Genomic DNA, 19370 nt, shown 5'->3' with positions numbered 1-19370 from the left:
CCCCCCCCCCACAACAGAATGAAGACTTTGTTTCAAAAAACAGAAAAAGAAAGAAAGACAGAAAGAAAGAAAGGGCAAGCTGTTTAATGGACATGCAATAGTTCAAGTCTACAGAACTTGTAACTAGCATAACAATCAAGGCCCCTTACAATTTTTATGACTATATTTACCCTTCTCATTCACATTCTTCTTACTGTTTCTTGCCACACACCGACTCCCCCAATGCATTACTCACATTCTTTATTTTTAAAATTATATTTATTTACTTATTTAGAGAAGGAATCTCGCTATGTTGCCCAGGCTGACTCTGAACTCCTGGGCTCCAGCAATCCTCTTGCGTCAGCCTCCTAAGTAGCTGGAATTACAGGTTTTCTTCACTGCACCCAGCTAATCACATTCTCACATGTGTACCATTCTGATGTTCAAGTAAATTCTAGTAGAGTCATTCAGAGGAAAACTATGCTGTTCTTTTTTAAATAGCAAAAACTATGATGTTGAATTATGTATTTTAACAAGTAGGAGAAAATATTTATATGACCATATTTGTTCATTAACGTAAAACTTTGTGGGCATATGTGGTGTATGTGACATAAAAAATTAGAAGATTCGAGAAAAAAAGAACTTACATCTAAACATGTTAAAAAAATTGACAACTGGTAATTAATTTTAGTAATTATGGAAGAAGTAAGAAACAATGGAATAGTGTATATTTACCTTATAGACAATGCCTATGTGTACTTCTATTTCAAAATTTGGAAATGCCTAGAACAATATATACCAATATGTTAATGGTGATTATATTCTGGATGATATAATTATAGACCCTTTGTTTTAATTGTTAATTTCTAATTTATCCTTCAGTATCCGCATATTACTTCTGAAATTTTATGAGATAAAACATAATTTAAATATCCAGCCATTGAAAGCACAGCTCTAAAGCTATCTCCTTGTTTACTTTTGATTTATCTCCCTGGAAAAATTTCCGTTTTTTCTGTCTGTCTCAGTGTTGCAGTTTGGCTATACTTAATGTACAGCATTTTCCATGTTAGTATAGTATTACTAATAATGGAAGACATCATTTCCCTTGGTTGGTTATCATCCCTTGTTCCAGACTCAGTAGCATTTAACATAGTCCAGCAAATGAAGTAGTAGCCCTAAAAATGTTTATTCAAAAGGAATACAGAAGGAAGCAGTGAGGAAAGGCAGAGTCTTTAAGAGATTGTATAAGCTTGATTGCATGTTACACATTTTAATTCATTTATTACATAATTTCTAAGTATAGCCAATAGCAACCCATCAAAGGAAGTCCAGTACTTAAAGCAAATGTCTCTTCCTCCACAGCCCCAAACAAAACAAAGCATGTTATAAAACACTCAGAGGTATGCAGGCCATTTATTTTATTTTATTTTTTTCTCCATATACTTTGAACAAATAAAAAATAAAGGAAAACTAGGATTTATTATCTCAGCTTTGTTCCTGATAGTGCCTATTTTTATGTTTATGGTCATTTCATCACTTCACCTTTAAGATCTTAATTTTCTTTGTATGAAGGACTAAAGTAAATAAATGTATGCCAGACTCCTCTGTTTATGCCACAGTGCTCTGTGCTGCAGACTTCCATCCCAACCTCGCAACGGGCTTTCTAAGGCGCCATTCCTGTCTCCATTTCACGGAAAAAGCCCCTGAGAGGTAGTCTAAGAAACAGGTCCAAATTCATAAAAACTACTAACTGTTCTTTCTTTCAAACCTAGGAACATTCAGATTGTTTGAATTCTCTAAAGTGATTCCTCTTACTTAAATTTAGGGCAAAAGAAAAAAAAAAGTTCTACATTTGAATTCAGAGCAGCAGTGTTCATTGGCAACTGTTCCTTTTCCCCCAAAGATACAGCGATACTTTATAACCCAGGAACACACTGTTGCCCCACATCAAAAATCAACTAGCAAATGCCTTTGTTGATGTACAGGGACATGGAGGTATCGTGTCACCTTCAGCTTTCTAAAATGTCATACTTCTACACACCCATACAAAGTGACTATCAAAGTTAATACAAAGAACTGTATTCATCCACCCACCCGCCCTGGGTTTTGAGAGCATCTCAGCATTGTCTATTAACAAGAGGCGTATTCATCTCACTCAGTTGTTTATAATTTTCTAGGAAAGCATTACTCTTCAGAATTTAAGTTTGGGGTATGTCATACCCTATAAATTATGCTACTTCTTTATTCCAGGCAGTTGTCACATTTCTTTTTCTCATTTCCTCCCTAGGCATTGTGTATTTTAAATTCCTTTCACTTTTTTACACCTCTTACTTCAATTTGACACTTTACACACATCCTTAACTCTGTCTAATGCATCTTGCCTTCATTTTTAAAAGTGATGTACCCAGGATACTGTCCTTTTGATCCATCTTTCATTTAAATGAGGCTATGTATCCTTCCTTCCTTTTCTTTCTTTCTTTTTCTTTTCTTTTTTTTTCCTTTGTGAAAACACATAGTGCCCAAAAAAGAAAAAAAGTAAAGAATCAGTTTACTCTGTGAATCAGTGAATTACTACTCTAGTCTTACTGGGAATAAAGCACATTTTTCTTTTAAATTTTGAATCTAGTTTCTATACCATTTCAGATATGTAATATTAAAAGGGAGATTATACCTTAAAAGTACAGATTTGTAGATACTCCCTTTCAAAATGCAGAAAAAAACTTTCAATATGAAATGCCTGCATAAAATAATGACTTTTTTCAAAACAACAATGTAAGTTTACCTCTATATTAAAACAAGCAAATTCCTGTGCTTTCTAGCTATATCTGGAATTAACTATTATGATTCAAGGTCAACATTTTGCATTTCCCTTGACTGAACTGTAGTTTATTCCACAAAGTAGAGACTTTTTTTTTTTTTGGATGTGTATTTGCTATTAGTTGTTTGCTTTTTGGGGGCCAGAGTTACCCATCCTTTCTGGTATATTAAACCACGTTTTTGCTTTTTACCTTCCCTGTCCTTCCCCATCTGGCGATGGTGAGGATGGGTTTTTCTCTTCCATGTTATCATCAGGTGGCTGGAGAGAGATATGTCTACAAATTTGTGTGTGACCCAGAAGCCCTTTTCTCCATGGCCTTTCCAGATAACCAGCGCCCACTGCTGAAGACAGACATGGAACGTCACATCAACGAGGAGGACACAGTGCCTCTCTCTCACTTTGATGAGAGCATGGCCTACATGCCGGAAGGGGGCTGCTGCAACCCCCATCCCTACAACGAAGGCTACGTGTATTAACACAAGTGACAGTCAAGCAGGGCGTTTTTGCGCTTTTCCTTTTTTCTGCAAGATACAGAGAATCGCGGAATCTTTGTTTTATTTCTGTTGTTTGTATTTTATTTTTTAATAATAATACACAAAAAGGGGCTTTTCCTGTTGCATTATTCTATGGTCTGCCATGGACTGTGCACTTTATTTGAGGGTGGGTGGGAGTAATCTAAACATTTATTCTGTGTAACAGGAAGCTAATGGGTGAATGGGCAGAGGGATTTGGGGATTACTTTTTACTTAGGCTTGGGATGGGGTCCTACAAGTTTTGAGTATGATGAAACTATATCATGTCTATTTGATTTCATAACAACATAAGATAATGTTTATTTTCTCTGGGTGTCTATGATACAGTTAATTTCACGTTGTGTAAATATCCACTTGGAGACTATTTGCCTTGGGCATTTTCCCCTATCATTTATGAGTCTCTGCAGGTGTACAAAAAAAACCCAATCTACTGTAAATGGCAGTTTAATTGTTAGAAATGACTGTTTTTTGCACCTCTTGTAAAAAGGTATTTAGCGATCGCATTTGCTGTTTGTTGTTTTGTTTTGCTTTATATATGACTTGCAGAGGATAACCATAAAATGGGTAATTCTCTCTGAAGTTGAATAATCACCATGACTGTAAATGAGGGGCACAATTTTGGACTCTGGCTCCAAACTGAGTCATAGGCCAGTAGCATTATGTGTATCTGGTGCCACCTTGCTGTTTAGATACAAATCATACTGTCTTTTACATATTTTGAAGCCCATTTCAGTTAAATAATGACATGTCATGGTCCTTTGGAACCTTCATTTAAATGTTAAATCTGGAATCAAAATGAAGCAAAAAATATCTGTCTCCTTTTCACTTTCTTCAGTACATAAATACATTATTTAATCGATAAGAATTAACTGTACTAAATCACATATTATGCTGTTCTAGTTACAGCAAGCACTCTTTAAGAAAAATATCCAATACACTAAATAGGTACTATAGTAATTTTTAGACATGGTACCCATTGATATGCATTTAAACCTTTTACTGCTGTGTTATGTTGATAACATATATAAATATTAGATAATGCTAATGCTTCTGCTGCTGTCTTTTCTGTAATATTCTCTTTCATGCTGAATTTACTATGACCATTTATAAGCAATGCAGTTAACTACAGATAGCATTTCAGGACAAAATAGATGACTCAAACCATTTATTGCTTAAAAAATAGCTTACGCCATGCTATGCTATAAGCAGCTTTTATGCACATTGACAAATGAAGAGTAAGCTTCAGCTTGCTAAGGGAAACTGTGGAACCTTTTGTAGCTTTTGGTGATATGGAAAATTATTTACAAACTGTCAAAGAATATGAGGAAGTTGCTGTATGACATAGTGCTGGCACTGATAGTATCCATCATCTCTTTTTGGACACTTCTGTAAATGTGATTGGATTGTTTGAAAGAAGATTTAAAGATTTAAAGTTTCAAAGTTTTTTGTTTTGTTTTTGTTTTGCATTTGGAGAAAATATTGAAAGCAGGGTATGTTGTTTCATTCACCTTGAAAGAAACATGAGTCAATGGGGATATAGGATCTCTGAAGAGCTTTCTAAAATATTCAAGCAAGGGACATGAATTTTGTTCCATCTATCAATAATATCCCAGAAGAACAACCTTTTTAACGAGTCTATAGCAAAATGCAAAAAAAAAAAAAAAAGTTCTAAACACAAAGTCAAAATAAACCTATTATAAAAGCATTTCATGATAAGCATGGAAAAGATTGTTTAAAGATGATCCCCCCAGCTCTCCATTTTCCAAAACTACACAGATCACAGCTCATTTCTCTAAATGGAGCAGTTATCGAGAAACCCAAACACCAAAATTGCTACTCTTCACATTTAATCCTACAAAAAAATACTCAAATTTCAAAATACGTATGTAACCTGCGATTTCAGTGATTGTTGTTCATATACATCATGTATTATTTTGGCCCATTATGGGCCTAAAAAAGAAAACTATGCCTTAAAAATCAGAACCTTTTCCCCCCACTATGCTTATGTGGCCATCTACAGCACTTAGAATAAAAACAGATGTTAAAATATTCAGTGAAAGTTTTATTGGAAAGAGAATTGAGATATATAATTGAGATTTGGTGAAATTGAAGGAGAAAATGTAAGTGAGTCTTTAAAATATATTCTGAATGAAAACTGTATTGAGGATTCATTTTTGTTCTTTTGTTTTTTTCCTTTTCCCTTTTCTCCTTTTTCTTCTTTTTAATAGTCTAGTTTTAGTCAGTCAGTGAGGAAGAATTGGGCCATGCGTTATCACAAGAGATCAATGGCAGAAATGGTATTAATTATATAATATTTAAGGACAAACTATATGTTTTGCTATTTAAGGTAGTGACTCACTGAACTAAATACATAATTGACCAACATTAAGTGTATTTCCAATACAGAAGGGTTGAAAATATTACATTATAAAATCTTTTGGAAAATGTATCTAAAATTTTTTAAGTTCTGTTTTTATTCCACTTTTTGGTTGTGTTTTTATGTTTTTATTTTCAGGTAGATTAATAAATCTGGCAGCTGATTTCTGCAAGATTCTTGTGTTTTGAATTTCTCTTTGAATTGGCTACTCAAACATAGAAATCATTCATTAATGATGTAATGTCTTCTCTCAGCTTTTATCTTCACTGCTGTTTGCTGTCTCTTGATGATGACCTGCTAATACCCAATAGATTAATTGCAACGAACACTTTTATATCTCAAATAACTAAGGAAAAATAATTTTTCTTAAGTCCATGAAAAGTGTTTCAAAATAAAAATCCACAAGGCTGACAGTGCAGAACATTTTTCTCAAATCACAGAAGGATCTTGGAGGTTTAGTTTCCTGTAGATGCTGTAACCAATCACCAAAACTTCAGTAATTTACACAAATTTATCTTATAGTTCTGGAGGCAGAAGTTCAAAAGAAGCCTTAAGAGACTAAAACCAAGATGTCCTTGGGTCTGGTTCCTTCCGGAGGCTCCAGGGGAGATTCTTCCAGCTTTCACTTCTAAAGTCTGCTGGCATTCCTTGGCTCCTGGCTACATCACTTCAATCTCTGCTTCCATGGTCACATACTCTTCTGCTACACTCAAATTTCCTTCCTGCCTCTTATAAGGACGCTTGTGATTACATTTAGGGGATGCTCAGATAACCCAGGGCAATCTCCCCATCTCAAGATCCTTAACTTAATGATGTGTGCCAAGTCTCTTTGGCTAGATAATTATTCACAGGTCCCAGGGATTAGGACACGGATATAAGGGGTGGGGGCAGGGCTGTTATTCAGAACACCACATGGAGGAAGACTGTGTAGCAAAGATTCTAACTGATTTACTCAGGAGCAATAGAGTTCTGCTGAGGCAGCTAGGATTTGAAAGTACTACAGTTCGTTTTTATTTACCACTGGGATATTTTCCCCTTATTCTGCATAAATAATTTTGAAAGTTTGCTATATTAAAGTTCATCTATTCCACTAAAATGTCTGGTAATCACATCAAGCCTTTAGATTATTCAAATCCTTCCCCAGCCCCCGGGAAAATACTATGTCATGAGAGAGAAAAACAGAAGGTATGATAATAACAGTAATAACAGTTTTTATTTTTCTAATCCAGATTTTATTTTTTAATACATTTCTTTTGGTGGTGTTAATATGAGTTACTATGTGATCTTATTATTTGCTAGTTGATTATTACTTATTAGGTAAGAACAATGTGTAAAATATGTCCATTACTCAAAAGAACAATTGTAAAAATGAGTCAACTTGTCTTTATATAACCAGGAAAGAAATATATTGCCAGAAGTTACAGAATTTTGCCAGATCATAGGGATTTCTAAAATGAGCCACTTTGTCTATCATGCAACCTTTTCAGAGCTTATAATGAGAAAACATTACAGAGGAGAAGGTCATTTGGATGTTTATTACTTGGAATCTTAGAAAACAAAAATTAAAATTTAAAAATAAGAAGTGAGTAAGCTGTTTTCCAGTTGCTTTTTGGTATGGAGAAGAGAGGAAATAGAGTTACAAAAAAAATACAAATTGGGTAAAAGTGATGGTGGAAAAAATATAAAGAAGGCAAATGTACGTATTAAGCAATTCTACTAAGAATTGCAAAAACCAACTTTCAAAAAGATGGTAATAGTTGGACATGATAGTAGAAAATTTAACTCAGTTTATTCAGAGCTCAACTAGTACTTTTAGGACTTCTTTTTTTAATACATGAGACTCACTTTGACATACTTAAAAAAAATAACCAGTTTGTGGAAAGTATAGTTTAAGACGAGAATTTGATTAGACTAGTGGATATCTTTACAGAAATATTAATGATTTTAGAATTTTCAATTAAAAGTGTATATACCGTAGCTATTGTTTATGGATTCATATGTAAGGTAGGGCCTTTTTTGCATATAGACTCCAATATTCTTATTTACTTTCATTCTAAAATTATATTTATGCTTCTATGGGGACGAACATTTTTAATTCATTTGGTTGTATTAAAATTATACTTATGGTTTGAGAAAACATGCTATGAAAATCGTGATTATAGCAAATTAAATATGCTCAAAATTTAAATCTAAAATAAAAGCCCAGAAACTGAAAATATTGGACTGTCGTGATCACTCTGAAAGGTAGCACATCTAAAACTGATAAATGTCATCTAAATTTTTGACTGCCTCCTAATCATCTTGTCATTTTTAATAGTTTATGACCACGGCACTCAAGTAATGTCTTTGTACTACTTTTCCATATATTATTCTCTTTTTAGATAATTTAGGTACCAGGACACCTGATAAATCCTTTTTCAGTTCTATGTTCTAATATCTTTAAATACCTTGTTTCACATAAATCCTTCAATAAATATATCATGGAGAAATTTGGGGAAGGGAACTAACTAAATTTTTTCAGTGACTCCCACATGCCAGGCAGCACAGATAAGTGACTTATGTTACTGCCTCCAAATTGCTTGGTTTTGTCTGATAAGAAACTGAAGCCAATGGCAAAACCAGATTGTCTTTGTGTCAAGATGTCGTGGTCACAGGCAAATCATGAACTCTACCTTTTTTGTGGAACTTGGACCTAGCTGCTTTTCTGATTTAATTTCTAATGACAAAAATATCTATAATAATAACACATTCTGCTGAAACATGGTGTTAATTTTTTTTTATCATTTTTGAATAGTCCTTGTAGAAAAATCTAAAAAGAAATCAAGCACTATGTAAACAACAACAACAATAAACTGAGTTTTTTTTAAGTGTCTTTAAGCATTTAGAAACCAAACTGATTGAAGAACCTCTTTGTTTCTTTCTATTGGAGATTGGTACAGCTTAATGAACAAATAGAAATACTAATCAAACTCTTCAGAAAGTTATATACACTATCCCCATGATTTACATAATTAGACAGGACTTCCGAAAGTAATAGAATTTTCAGAAAACTTTTAAAGCATGGAAGATTCAAGTCAAATGATTCAGAAAAAGCCAAAAAATGGTTTTAAAATAGAAAGTAAGACTAGAGGCAGGGCACGGTGGCTCACCCCTGTAATCCCAGCACTTTGGGAAGCCGAGGCAGGCAGATCACGAGGTCAGGAGATCGAGACCTTCTTGGCTAACACGCTGAAATCCCATCTCTACTAAAAATACAAAATATTAGCCGGGCGTGGTGGTGGGCACCTGTAGTCCCAGCTACTCAGGAGGCTGAGGCAGGAGAATGGTGTGAACCTGGGAGGAGGAGCTTGCAGTGAGCTGAGATGGTGCCACTGCACTCCAGCCTGGGCGACAGGGTGAGACTCTGTCTCAAGAAAAAAAAAAAAAAAAAGAAAGACTAGAAACATAAATTATTGTATGAAAGAATATTAATTGTTTTAAATGATATATTTCTGCAAAGGGGACTGTGGCATTCTTGTACACATTTAGGTAACATTAAAATTTTTTGTCTTATAGAAAGTTTAATGTGGGAATTTAATTGGCAAGGTTGGTGGGAAGAAAAAAAATAAGATTACACACGTGACATTACTTTTTTTATTTTTATTTTTCTGTGAGACAGGATCTCGCTCCATCACCCAGGCTGGAGTTTCATGCGAACACGGCTCACTGCAGCCTTGACCTCCTCCCAGGCTCAAGTGATCCTCCCACCCCAGCCTCCCATGTAGCTGGGACCACAGGTGTGCACCACTATTCCCAGCTAATGTCTGTATTTGTTACAGAGGTGAGGTCTCACAATTTTTTTGGGTCATTTTTTGTTTTAGTTTTTGTTTTTTTGTAAAGATGGGGTCTCCCCGTGTTATGTTGCCCAGGCTGGTCTTGAACTCCTGGACTCAAGTAATCCTCCTGACTTGGCCTCCCAAAGTGCTGGGATTACAGGTGTGAGCCACCATGCCTGGTCATTACTTTTTGAACTGCAAAATACTACTCTACTTTCAATGACCCCAGAAATGTTTTTCTTTATTCTTAAAAATGTTTGCAAACATTACATTCTTTAAACAAGTATTTTTATACTTTTAAAAAAATGTAGTAAAATGTATATGAAATACTAATCATTTTAACCGTATTTTAGTATACAATTCAGTGGCATTAATTACATTCACACCGTTGTGTAATCATCACCATTATCTATTTCTAAAGTGCTTAGATTTTTTTATTCATAAAGTATTATTTAAAATGGTCAAGGAGACCAGATACAGTGGCTCACGCTTGTAATCCCAGCAATTTGGGAGGCCAAGGCAGATGAATCACCTGATTTCAGGAATTAGAGACCACGTTGCCCAAAATGGCAAAACCCTGTCTCTACTAAAAATACAAAAATTAGCCTGGTGTGGTGGTATGCTTGTACTCTCAGCTACTCGGGAGGCTGAGGTAGGAGAATAGCATGAACCTGGGAGGCGGAGTTGCAGTGAGCTGAGATTGCACCACTGTACTCCAGCCTGGGTGACAGTAAGACTCCGTCTTAAAAAAAATTTTTTTTAGGGCCGAGCACAGTGGCTCATGCCTATAATCTCAGCACTTTGGGAAGCTGGGGCAGGTGGATTGCCTGAGGTCATGAGTTCGAGACCAGCCTGGCCAACATGGTGAAACCCCATGTCTACTAAAAATACAAAAAATTAGCTGGGCATGGTGGCGGGCACCTGTAATCTCAGCTACTCGGGAGGCTCAGGCAGGAGTACCACTTGAACCTGAGAGATGGAGGTTGCTGAGAGCCAAGATCACACCATTGTGATCAGCTGAGAGCCAAGATCGCACCAGCCTGAGCAACAAGAGTAAAACTCCATCTCAAAAAAAAAAGGAAAAAAAAATTAACTAAAAATAAATAAAAATAAAAATGGTCAAAGAACTACTTTTTTGTATATTACAATTAGTAATTTAAATATGCAAATTTATGCTTTCTAATAATTTTAATTAATTGTAATTTATTTACTAATAGGTTGGTCTTGATTTTATACTGTAGTTTAATAGCTTTATTTATTTATTTATTTATTTTTGAGACAGAGTCTTGCTGTGTCACCCAGGCTGGAGTGCAGTGGTGAGATCTCGGCTCACTGCAACCTCCGCCTCCTGGACTCAAGCAATTCTCTGCCTCAGCCTCCCAAGTAGCTGGGATTACAGGCGCCCCCCCACCATGCCCGGCTAATTTTTTAGAAGAGACAGGGTTTCACTATCTTGGCCAGGCTGCTCTTGAACTCCTGACCTCGTGATCCACCCACCTTGGCCTCCCAAAGTGCTGGGATTACAGGTGTCAGCCACCATGCCTGGCCTGATAGCTTTATTAAGGAAAAAAATGAACATTGTGTATAAATAGTGTTGTGTAAAACACTATTTTACATAGTTCCAATAGCCATTGCAAGAAAAAAAGTTTAACTAAGTAGCATGTTGAATATTTTGAAATCACTCAGTATTTTATATTTATATTTACAAGCAGCCCCTTAAAACAAACCACATCAAACAACAAACTGATATTTTGAATTCATATTTCTTTAGTTTGAATTAATAGATTCGATTAACGTATCATAAAGACACAAACATATTGCAACTACAGATTATTATTAAACTCTTTAGGACTATAATAATTTTAGATAACTTTGTTTAGGAAAAAAAAATCCGAAACAGAAACATGCTAGATCTAATAACAGTATTTAACTAAAGTAAAATTAGGCTAATGAGATAAATTGGCCCTCTCTACACTATCCTCTCACCATATTATTGGTTTAAACATTAAGAACTTGCTAAATTAAAACAGAAACTGAATATTTTTCTGACTTTTCAGACTCGAATGCCCAGATCTGAGTACATGTGGAGGTCCTGGAACCAATCTCTAGCATATACCAAGGGACACCTGTGATACCAACCCCTAATGAGATACATTCCAAGTGTGTTCATTGTTTCTGACTTGGCTTTATGAAGAGCCTGTTTTTCAGATATAAATAGTAAATATTACAAATGTAACTCATAAAATTGCCATTCAAATTATTTCACATGCTTACCTCTGAAATGCAGTATCAAGAAAATTATGAAATAGAATCAAGTGAAAAAAGACTTCTTCCCCTATGTTTACTGTTCACTTATTTTCACAAGAATTTATGATTCTGTAGAAAGACTGAGGCAGTGTTTCTAAAACCAAAACAAGGAGAAATATGAAAATAAATATTTGGATAATTTAGATCCTAAAGGAGAAAAGCTGTACACTGATTCATTCATTGAATGAGTATTAATTCACTCATATTAGAACATACTCTGGATTATTCATTTCACTTTGTTCTATGTTAGGAAATCCATTTACTCAATCCTTCAGAATCTCCAAATAGGAATATCTTCCTAATCAGTTTTAAACAACACCATAGCATCAGCGGACTATGTATTTTCTGGATCCAAATTCATAGGTAGATTCTATGGAAGATATAATAGAGTTATAAAAAAGTGATCCCTGTCCTCAAACTGAGACTAACCCACGTAGATCTAATACACACTTGGATGATATATAATGTCATATCTCATTTAGTGCTCAACAATGTGGTTTAAACCCTATATAAAAGGAGTACAGTAAATAACTAGCTTTAAGATTGCTGATGGCAGTGAAAAGCCTGGATACTTTTACTCAAATTTATGAGAGTTTAAGTTCAATCATACCAGTTACTATCAAATAAAGTAATTAATCACTAAGGTAGGTCTATATGGCATAAAATGCAGTAGGATGTTGAAAATTTAAGTTAAAATCAAGGCAGGGCAGATCACTGACTCATTAACTTGTGAACTGCCTTGATCATGAGCGTCTTGATTAAAAGCATTTATCAACTGCCCACTTGCTGTGCACACGTACATACTAGGAGTCCTTACTGTTTTCTAAAGGGGTCATTGTATTACTGAGTGTTTGCTGGTTCCAAGCAACAATTAGCAACTGGTTAGGAGGTTTTCGAAGCCAAGAGGCCCCATTTGGTGGATGCTGTGGACCACACCTAACAACTGGCCCCCTGGCCCAACCCCACCACCATCGATGCTCAGGAAGGGCACCAGAAGTGAGTCACAGGATCTTTCCGACAGTGAGGGATTCCAATCCTTGATCTACCTGTCCACTGCAGTGAGTATTTTGTAAAAGGAAGCTCCTAACGTGGTACTGCCTATGTACAACAGTTTGTCTCAGGACAGTTCCTGTTTACATGTGTTTTTTCAGCATATTGCTAACAGTGCCCACTCTTACTCTTAAAGTTTAGAAAATAAATGGACTCTTTACCTGCACCCTAGATCAGATAACCTGATGAGTTGCCTTGCAGGAGAAATTTTATGATTAAATTATCACAACATCCTTCCAGAACAAATATCCCAAACAGGAAAACTTTTCTATATCTGGTAAAATTAACCTTTTTTCCCCTTATATATCTGTGGTGACCCATAATAGCTTTCATCTTCTATTTTATCAGTCAACCAATTGTGGAAATTTATAGGAATTAAGAACATGTGCATCTGAGTTTGCGTGAGGCTGAACTGGGTAGATTTTAAGGTTTATAAATTTTAGATATATCTTCATGAAAATGAATGTAGCATGGCCATGCCTGCTTTAAGTAGAAAAGGAGCATAGCGGAAGGATGCGAATAGATGGCAAAACTGATGGAATAATAGAGAACTTTGCTTTAAAAACTCTTTTTTATTGATTATTACTATTGATTCTTCCAGCAGGAGAAAAATCATAGGTCTATTTAAGTTACCGTTGCTGAAATCAGTGATCACCAACTATCTTTCCATTCTTGCATTACTTCTCACAAGATTCAGAACCCAAAAGAGAGAAGCCAAAAATTTTCTCTTGATTTGTGTCCCCACCCCATACCTATAAAAAGATGTGGGATCTTATCTTACCGTTTCATTAAGCCCTTGCCCAATGGATGACAGGTATTTCCCCCAAGTAATTGACAACTTAAAAAGAAATAGAATTAACTCCTGGGTGTCAAGTCTTTCTCAAAGTCACTAAAAATAATATCATCCAAATTTAGAAGTGGAAAACTGCTGGATATATAATATCCTTTTTTTCTTCCATTTTTTTCAAGAATATTTTGATTCCTAAAGTATCTTAAAGCTTGCTGTAGTGGTACATGTGCATAAAAGCAGTGATTAGTAAGAACCAGAAATATTTATCACATTGTAGAAGAGTGTAATGTAAGCAGAATAATGATGATAACAAAATAATGTACATGTAAGACAGGTACTACAGGCTGGGAGCGGTGGCTCAAGCCTGTAATCCCAGCACTTTGGGAGGCCAAGACAGGCGGATCACGAGGTCAGGAGATCGAAACTATCCTGGCTAACACGGTGAAACCCCGTCTCTACTAAAAAAATACAAAAAAACTAGCCAGGCGAGGTGGCCGGCGCCTGTAGTCCCAGCTACTCGGGAGGCTGAGGCAGGAGAAAGGCATGAACCCGGGAGGCGGAGTTTGCAGTGAGCTGAGATCCGGCCACTGCACTACAGCCTGAGGGACAGAGCAAGACTTTGTCTCAACAACAACAACAACAACAACAACAACAAAAAAGATAGGTACTACACTGGATGGCCAGAGCTGCTGTAGCAAAGTAGCACAGATGGTGGTTTAAATAACAGATAATTATTACCTTGTAATTCTAGAGGCTAGAATTCCAAAATCAAGGTGTGAGCAGGGATGGTACCTTCTGAGGGCTGGATCTGTTTCAGGCGTCTTTACTTGACTTGTAGATGACATCCTCTCTCTGTCTCTCTCATATTCCCGGTACGCATTTCTGTTTCTGACTGAATTTCCCTCTTTTTGAAGGACACCAATTCAGACCTACCCAAATGATCTCATTTCAACTTACCCCTATAAAGACCCTATCTCTAAATAAGGTCACATTCTGAGGTACTGGGGTTAGGACTCCAACGTGTCTTCTTTGAGAGACACAATACAAGCAGTGATAAGTTCTTAAATTATAGCCAAATGAAAATGATGCATAAAAATCAAGTGACTACCACCAGTACATTTGAGTTTAAGAGATGAATTGCAAATCTATCTTTCTTATATTACATGACTAATATGGAGAAAGAAACTGTATAAATATAACAATCTCAATGGAGATTCTTGAAATAAATTGTATTCTCATAGTTTTCTTGCACCTTCACTAACACTTTTCTTAAATAGATGTTGTATGAAAATAATAATAAAGAAATTACTCACATAGTAAATTTAATGAAAATCCAGTAAGAAAATGTAGGAATAATAAATTGGGAAAGGAATAATATAAAAGCAAAAAAATATATACTCTAATGAAGCTAGTGTAGTCTTTCTGTTCTCTGGTTTTTAGGACCTAGAAACTAGCTATGTGCCAGAAAGAAATCTATGAACAAAAACATTATAGACTTTTCTGAGCTAAAACGAGAAGTTAGATGAGGAAATTTGCGTTGAGCACTACTTATCATTTAAGCACCATTGAGCAATAAGCAGCAAGGGTTTACACAGAACAAATCATGCCAAACAAACCTGATTGCTTTTTTTTTTTATTGAATTACAAGATTAGTGGATGAATGCAATGTGAGAGATGTAATACATTTGGATTTCAGCAAAAACATTTGATATAGCATCTCATGCACTCTAAAATGAATTCAAATAGTCAGGAATATTAACAGCAAGGTAAGGAATTGAAATTAAATGAAGGATTGCAAAGAAAAAGAACCATGATATGGCAACTTGGGAACACATCATTATAAGGTACTACAGTGATCACAGGGTTTATTCAGTACCTATTAACATTCACACTGCTTTCTTGGGCTTGATAAAAAGAAATGGAATAAAAGACTTAGAATGCACCCCATGACTACAGACAATATACACAATAAATCCAGATTTAGAGAAAGAAGAAAATAGATTTTGCCTCAAAGACTTTTGCTGTTTTTGAAAGTTACTTATATTACTCACTTATTTATTCGCTTCATGCTCGAAAATTTGGCCATGGATACCTTTATTCGTCTTTTCTTGTGTCTTAGGACAAGCCAATTTTTTCAGTCATCCAATCTTCCTGGTCTAATACTAAGGATCCATGGAAAAGATGACAGGCACTCTTGGTTTCTTGACATTTTAGTGATCAGTATACTTGGATTCCACCAGAGTCTGTGGATACTTTATGTAAAATACTGCCCTCGAGGTGAAAGTTAAATATGGTACTTAATTAAATAAAGAGAAGGGAGTAGAAGTATTCCAACCAAATTCACAGTTGATACAAGGTGCTGCTAGAAGCAGTGAGGCCAGTAAAATTACACTAATGTCCCAGCACAAGTAAGAAATACGTATATTAAATGCAATGCACAAGAGTAACTTGGAAGGGAGAGAAACACGCAGTAGCAATGCTAAGGATGCAATGAGCTGACAGGAAACAGCAACTTGCATGTAAGTTTACAGTGTCAGGTATCACCCAAGAGATATAACACAATGTTTGATCTATTAGAAGACGAAAAAGATTCATCAGTTTCTGAGTATAATATTAAATTTTCTTCTGGAAGGCAGAATTTATTCTCTTTGGAATCATTTCTTCCTAGAATAACAAAAAGGTACAGAGGAAAATCAGAGCATAGCAACAGGAATGATGATGAAGTGGCAGGATCAGCTTATGATGAAAAATCAAAATATGTATGGTATTGTTAAACAAAGGGGAAAGGAGCTATAAGGTCAGTCTGCAGATATATAACATCTGTTAAGGATAGCAGCAAAAGACAATATTTTCTAAAGGGCAGGAAAATGTAAAACTAGTAAAACTGGGAATAAATAAATGTACACCTACATTAGTAACAATTAAAAATCTTGGTGGGAGGGAGAACAGTATATGTCAGGAAAAACGTCTTCATACATGACCCTTTGATTTAAAAATTGCCTCAAGAATTTACCATAAAATTAGAAATGCAATGACTTTCTGAACAAGGGTTTGGAAAAATACATGAGAGTATTCTTGACAAACTAGTAGATTCAATAATCTGCTTAAATGAAGGTTAAATTCTAGTGCACACTTTTGATAAACCCACTATGAAAGTAACTAACGAATCTGCACATTTGTTACTGGTTTGCGTGGTCCAGTGTCTCTCCACCAAAGCAATGGGTATTTGGGCTTGACAATTCTTAAGCAGGGCTCTCTTGCATTGCAGGATGTATAGCATCTGTAGCCCCTAGGTACCACATGACAGTACTTCCCCCATAACTATAACAGCCAAGCCCCTACACACACACACACATACACACACACAGAATTCTAAATGTCCTCGTGTTCACTCCCTCCCCACAAAAAAGCTCAAAACATTGTTGAATACACCATAGCAAACCCAGTAGCTGAGGTTTCCATGTTCAGGTTAATTGTCATATCTGCTTGGGAAACTCTAAGATGCTTATGATTGGTCAAGAGTTCAATGTCACAAGAGCATTTCCTCAGGCAGGATATACCAAACTGTGCTAAGTGGTTTGCAAAAGCATAGTGTATTTTGTTCTTTCTTTACATATCCACATGACTCAACTGCAGTCCTGTTTTAGTTTTCCTTTTGATGGTACAGTATCAACCCAGAACACTGATGATATTTGCAGCATGGAAAAAATAAGCAACTTGGTAATCATCTGCTGGCTGTTAGAGCTTCTGCTCTGAAGTTAATGCTCAGCACTTTCATTCATAGTGATTGGTCATAGAATGTCACATGACTATGTTTGAGTTGAAGTGAGTGGGGATATGCAATCTTTTTGCAGGAATGGGCATTAATATGTGAAAAAAATCTGCCATTAGCCTTTAATAACTCTCTTTGAGTTTAAAAGAAAATAATATTGGAATTCATCATAAAGTTTCCCATAGTGGAGATGACACCTTTAAAGGAGATGATGATGACTACACCAATATTCATAGTTAGAAATTTAGGAACGCATGGATAGAACTGCTTTGCATCTAGCCACACAGAGTTTGGTGAAGACAAGGGTGTCAACATTGCAAAACTGAAACTTGTCTTACTTATTACTTTTACTGAGAGAATTGTTTTATTGTGTTGATAAAACATGCAATTCTTTATTACTTTAATATAATTTACTGAGCATGCTCTGGACATAACAAAGGTAAAGAAGACAGCACCTTCTCTTGAAGAATTCATGGTTAAGTAGACAAGAAAGACACAGAGGCCATCAACTATAATTCAATGTGGGAAATTTTGTATTATAAATATCTAATAAGTATTTGAGTACAGTTATGAGAGCAGTTAATCTTGCTCGAATGTGAATATGTAGACATCTTTATAGATGAGTTGATATATGACCTGAAGATATAAATTTGATGGACAATTTCAGGTGGATAATGGGGTCGGGCAGGCAGAAAGAAGAAAGAGAGAGAAAAACGGAGAAAATCTGGAATTTTCAGATTCTTCTGGAAAACTTTCTTAAACTATGTATCCCAATCCCCAACTTCAAAGACAACAGAAATCTGGAGGTAAACTCGTTCTGATCAAACTTACAAGATGATTCTAATTCATCTTTAACCTGTATGAATGCCACCACCACGGCGTGTTTTGAACTGGAGTTCTGGGCTGGGCTCTCTTTTTTTTTTTTTTTTTTTTTTTTTTGAGACAGAATCTTGCTTTGTCCCCCAGACTGGAATGCAGTGGGGCAATCTCGGCTCACTGCAAGCTCCACCTCCTGGGTTCACGCCATTCTCCTGCCTCAGCCTCCCGAGTAGCTGGGACTACAGGCGCCTGCCACCATGCCCGGCTAATTTCTTTTTGCCTTTTTAGTAGAGACGGGGTTTCACTATGTTAGCCAGGATGGTCTCGATCTCCTGACCTCATGATCCGCCCGCCTCAGCCTCCCAAAGTGCTGGGATTACAGGCTTGAGCCACTGTGCCTGGCCGGCTGGGCTCTTTAACATTCAAATTACTTAGGGTTTTATTTTAAAATAGAAATTCTTGAGTTTCAGATTTATCCCTAGGTTGAAGTTCAGGAAACTATCTCACATAATTCTACTATAGGTGATTCATTGACCTCGCTGATTGTGAGTGGGTCATTAAGGGAAATGTGTCATGGGAGGAGACTAGTGAAAGCTGAGACTAAAGTTTAAAAGTCTTTTAATGGCAAGGTAAAGAGCAGGGATTATAGTCTATTTCTCAAGGACTATGTGCTTAATTAGACTCTTTTGAGTTGGGATACATTAATAATAGCCCTCAGATAGTTTTTAAGAACAACATAGTTTAAGAATCACTTATTTGGGCCAATATTTCCCAAAACTGCTTGATCAAAAAATCACTTGTGGCAACTGTGAAAATTGAAATTCAGGAGAGAATAAGTAATCTGGCACCTAAAAAGTGAACCACAGAAGCAATTCAATAGAAATATGTAAGTGATAGACTCACGTCTCTTGGCATTCCAGAATAAACAGGAGTGAATAGGGGCTGGACAAAGTGTGGAACAGTCAAAGCAAAAGTGTAGCTGGCCAAGGTTCATCAGTGGGTGAATAGAAACCAGTGGAACAGGAAGGTTCACAACAGGGCCCAAAGACTGACTATAGCCAGTGTCAACACAGGCAGGCAGGTTACACCAAGGAAAAATGGAAGGAACCT

At 35.9% G+C, this 19370-nt stretch overlaps 1 protein-coding gene across 6 annotated transcripts in view; it reads left to right on the top strand.

Moving 5' to 3' along the window:
• The window catches only part of ETV1 (ETS variant transcription factor 1), a 101316-nt gene extending 92160 nt beyond the window's left edge, over positions 1 to 9156 (top strand). For all 6 annotated transcript variants that reach the window (XM_050783049.1, XM_050783051.1, XM_050783053.1 and 3 more), the window contains one exon: positions 3052 to 9156. In XM_050783049.1, coding sequence (XP_050639006.1) covers positions 3052 to 3273 — 222 coding nt within the window. In that variant the 3' untranslated portion in view covers positions 3274 to 9156. The remainder of the gene's footprint in view (positions 1 to 3051) is intronic.
• Positions 9157 to 19370: the final 10214 nt, after the last annotated feature.

This window comes from Macaca thibetana, chromosome 3 (genome assembly GCF_024542745.1).
Source record: "Macaca thibetana thibetana isolate TM-01 chromosome 3, ASM2454274v1, whole genome shotgun sequence".
Classification (NCBI taxonomy): domain Eukaryota; kingdom Metazoa; phylum Chordata; class Mammalia; order Primates; family Cercopithecidae; genus Macaca; species Macaca thibetana.
Note: the sequence above shows the minus strand (reverse complement) of the source record. Positions and strands in the feature narration are given on the sequence as shown.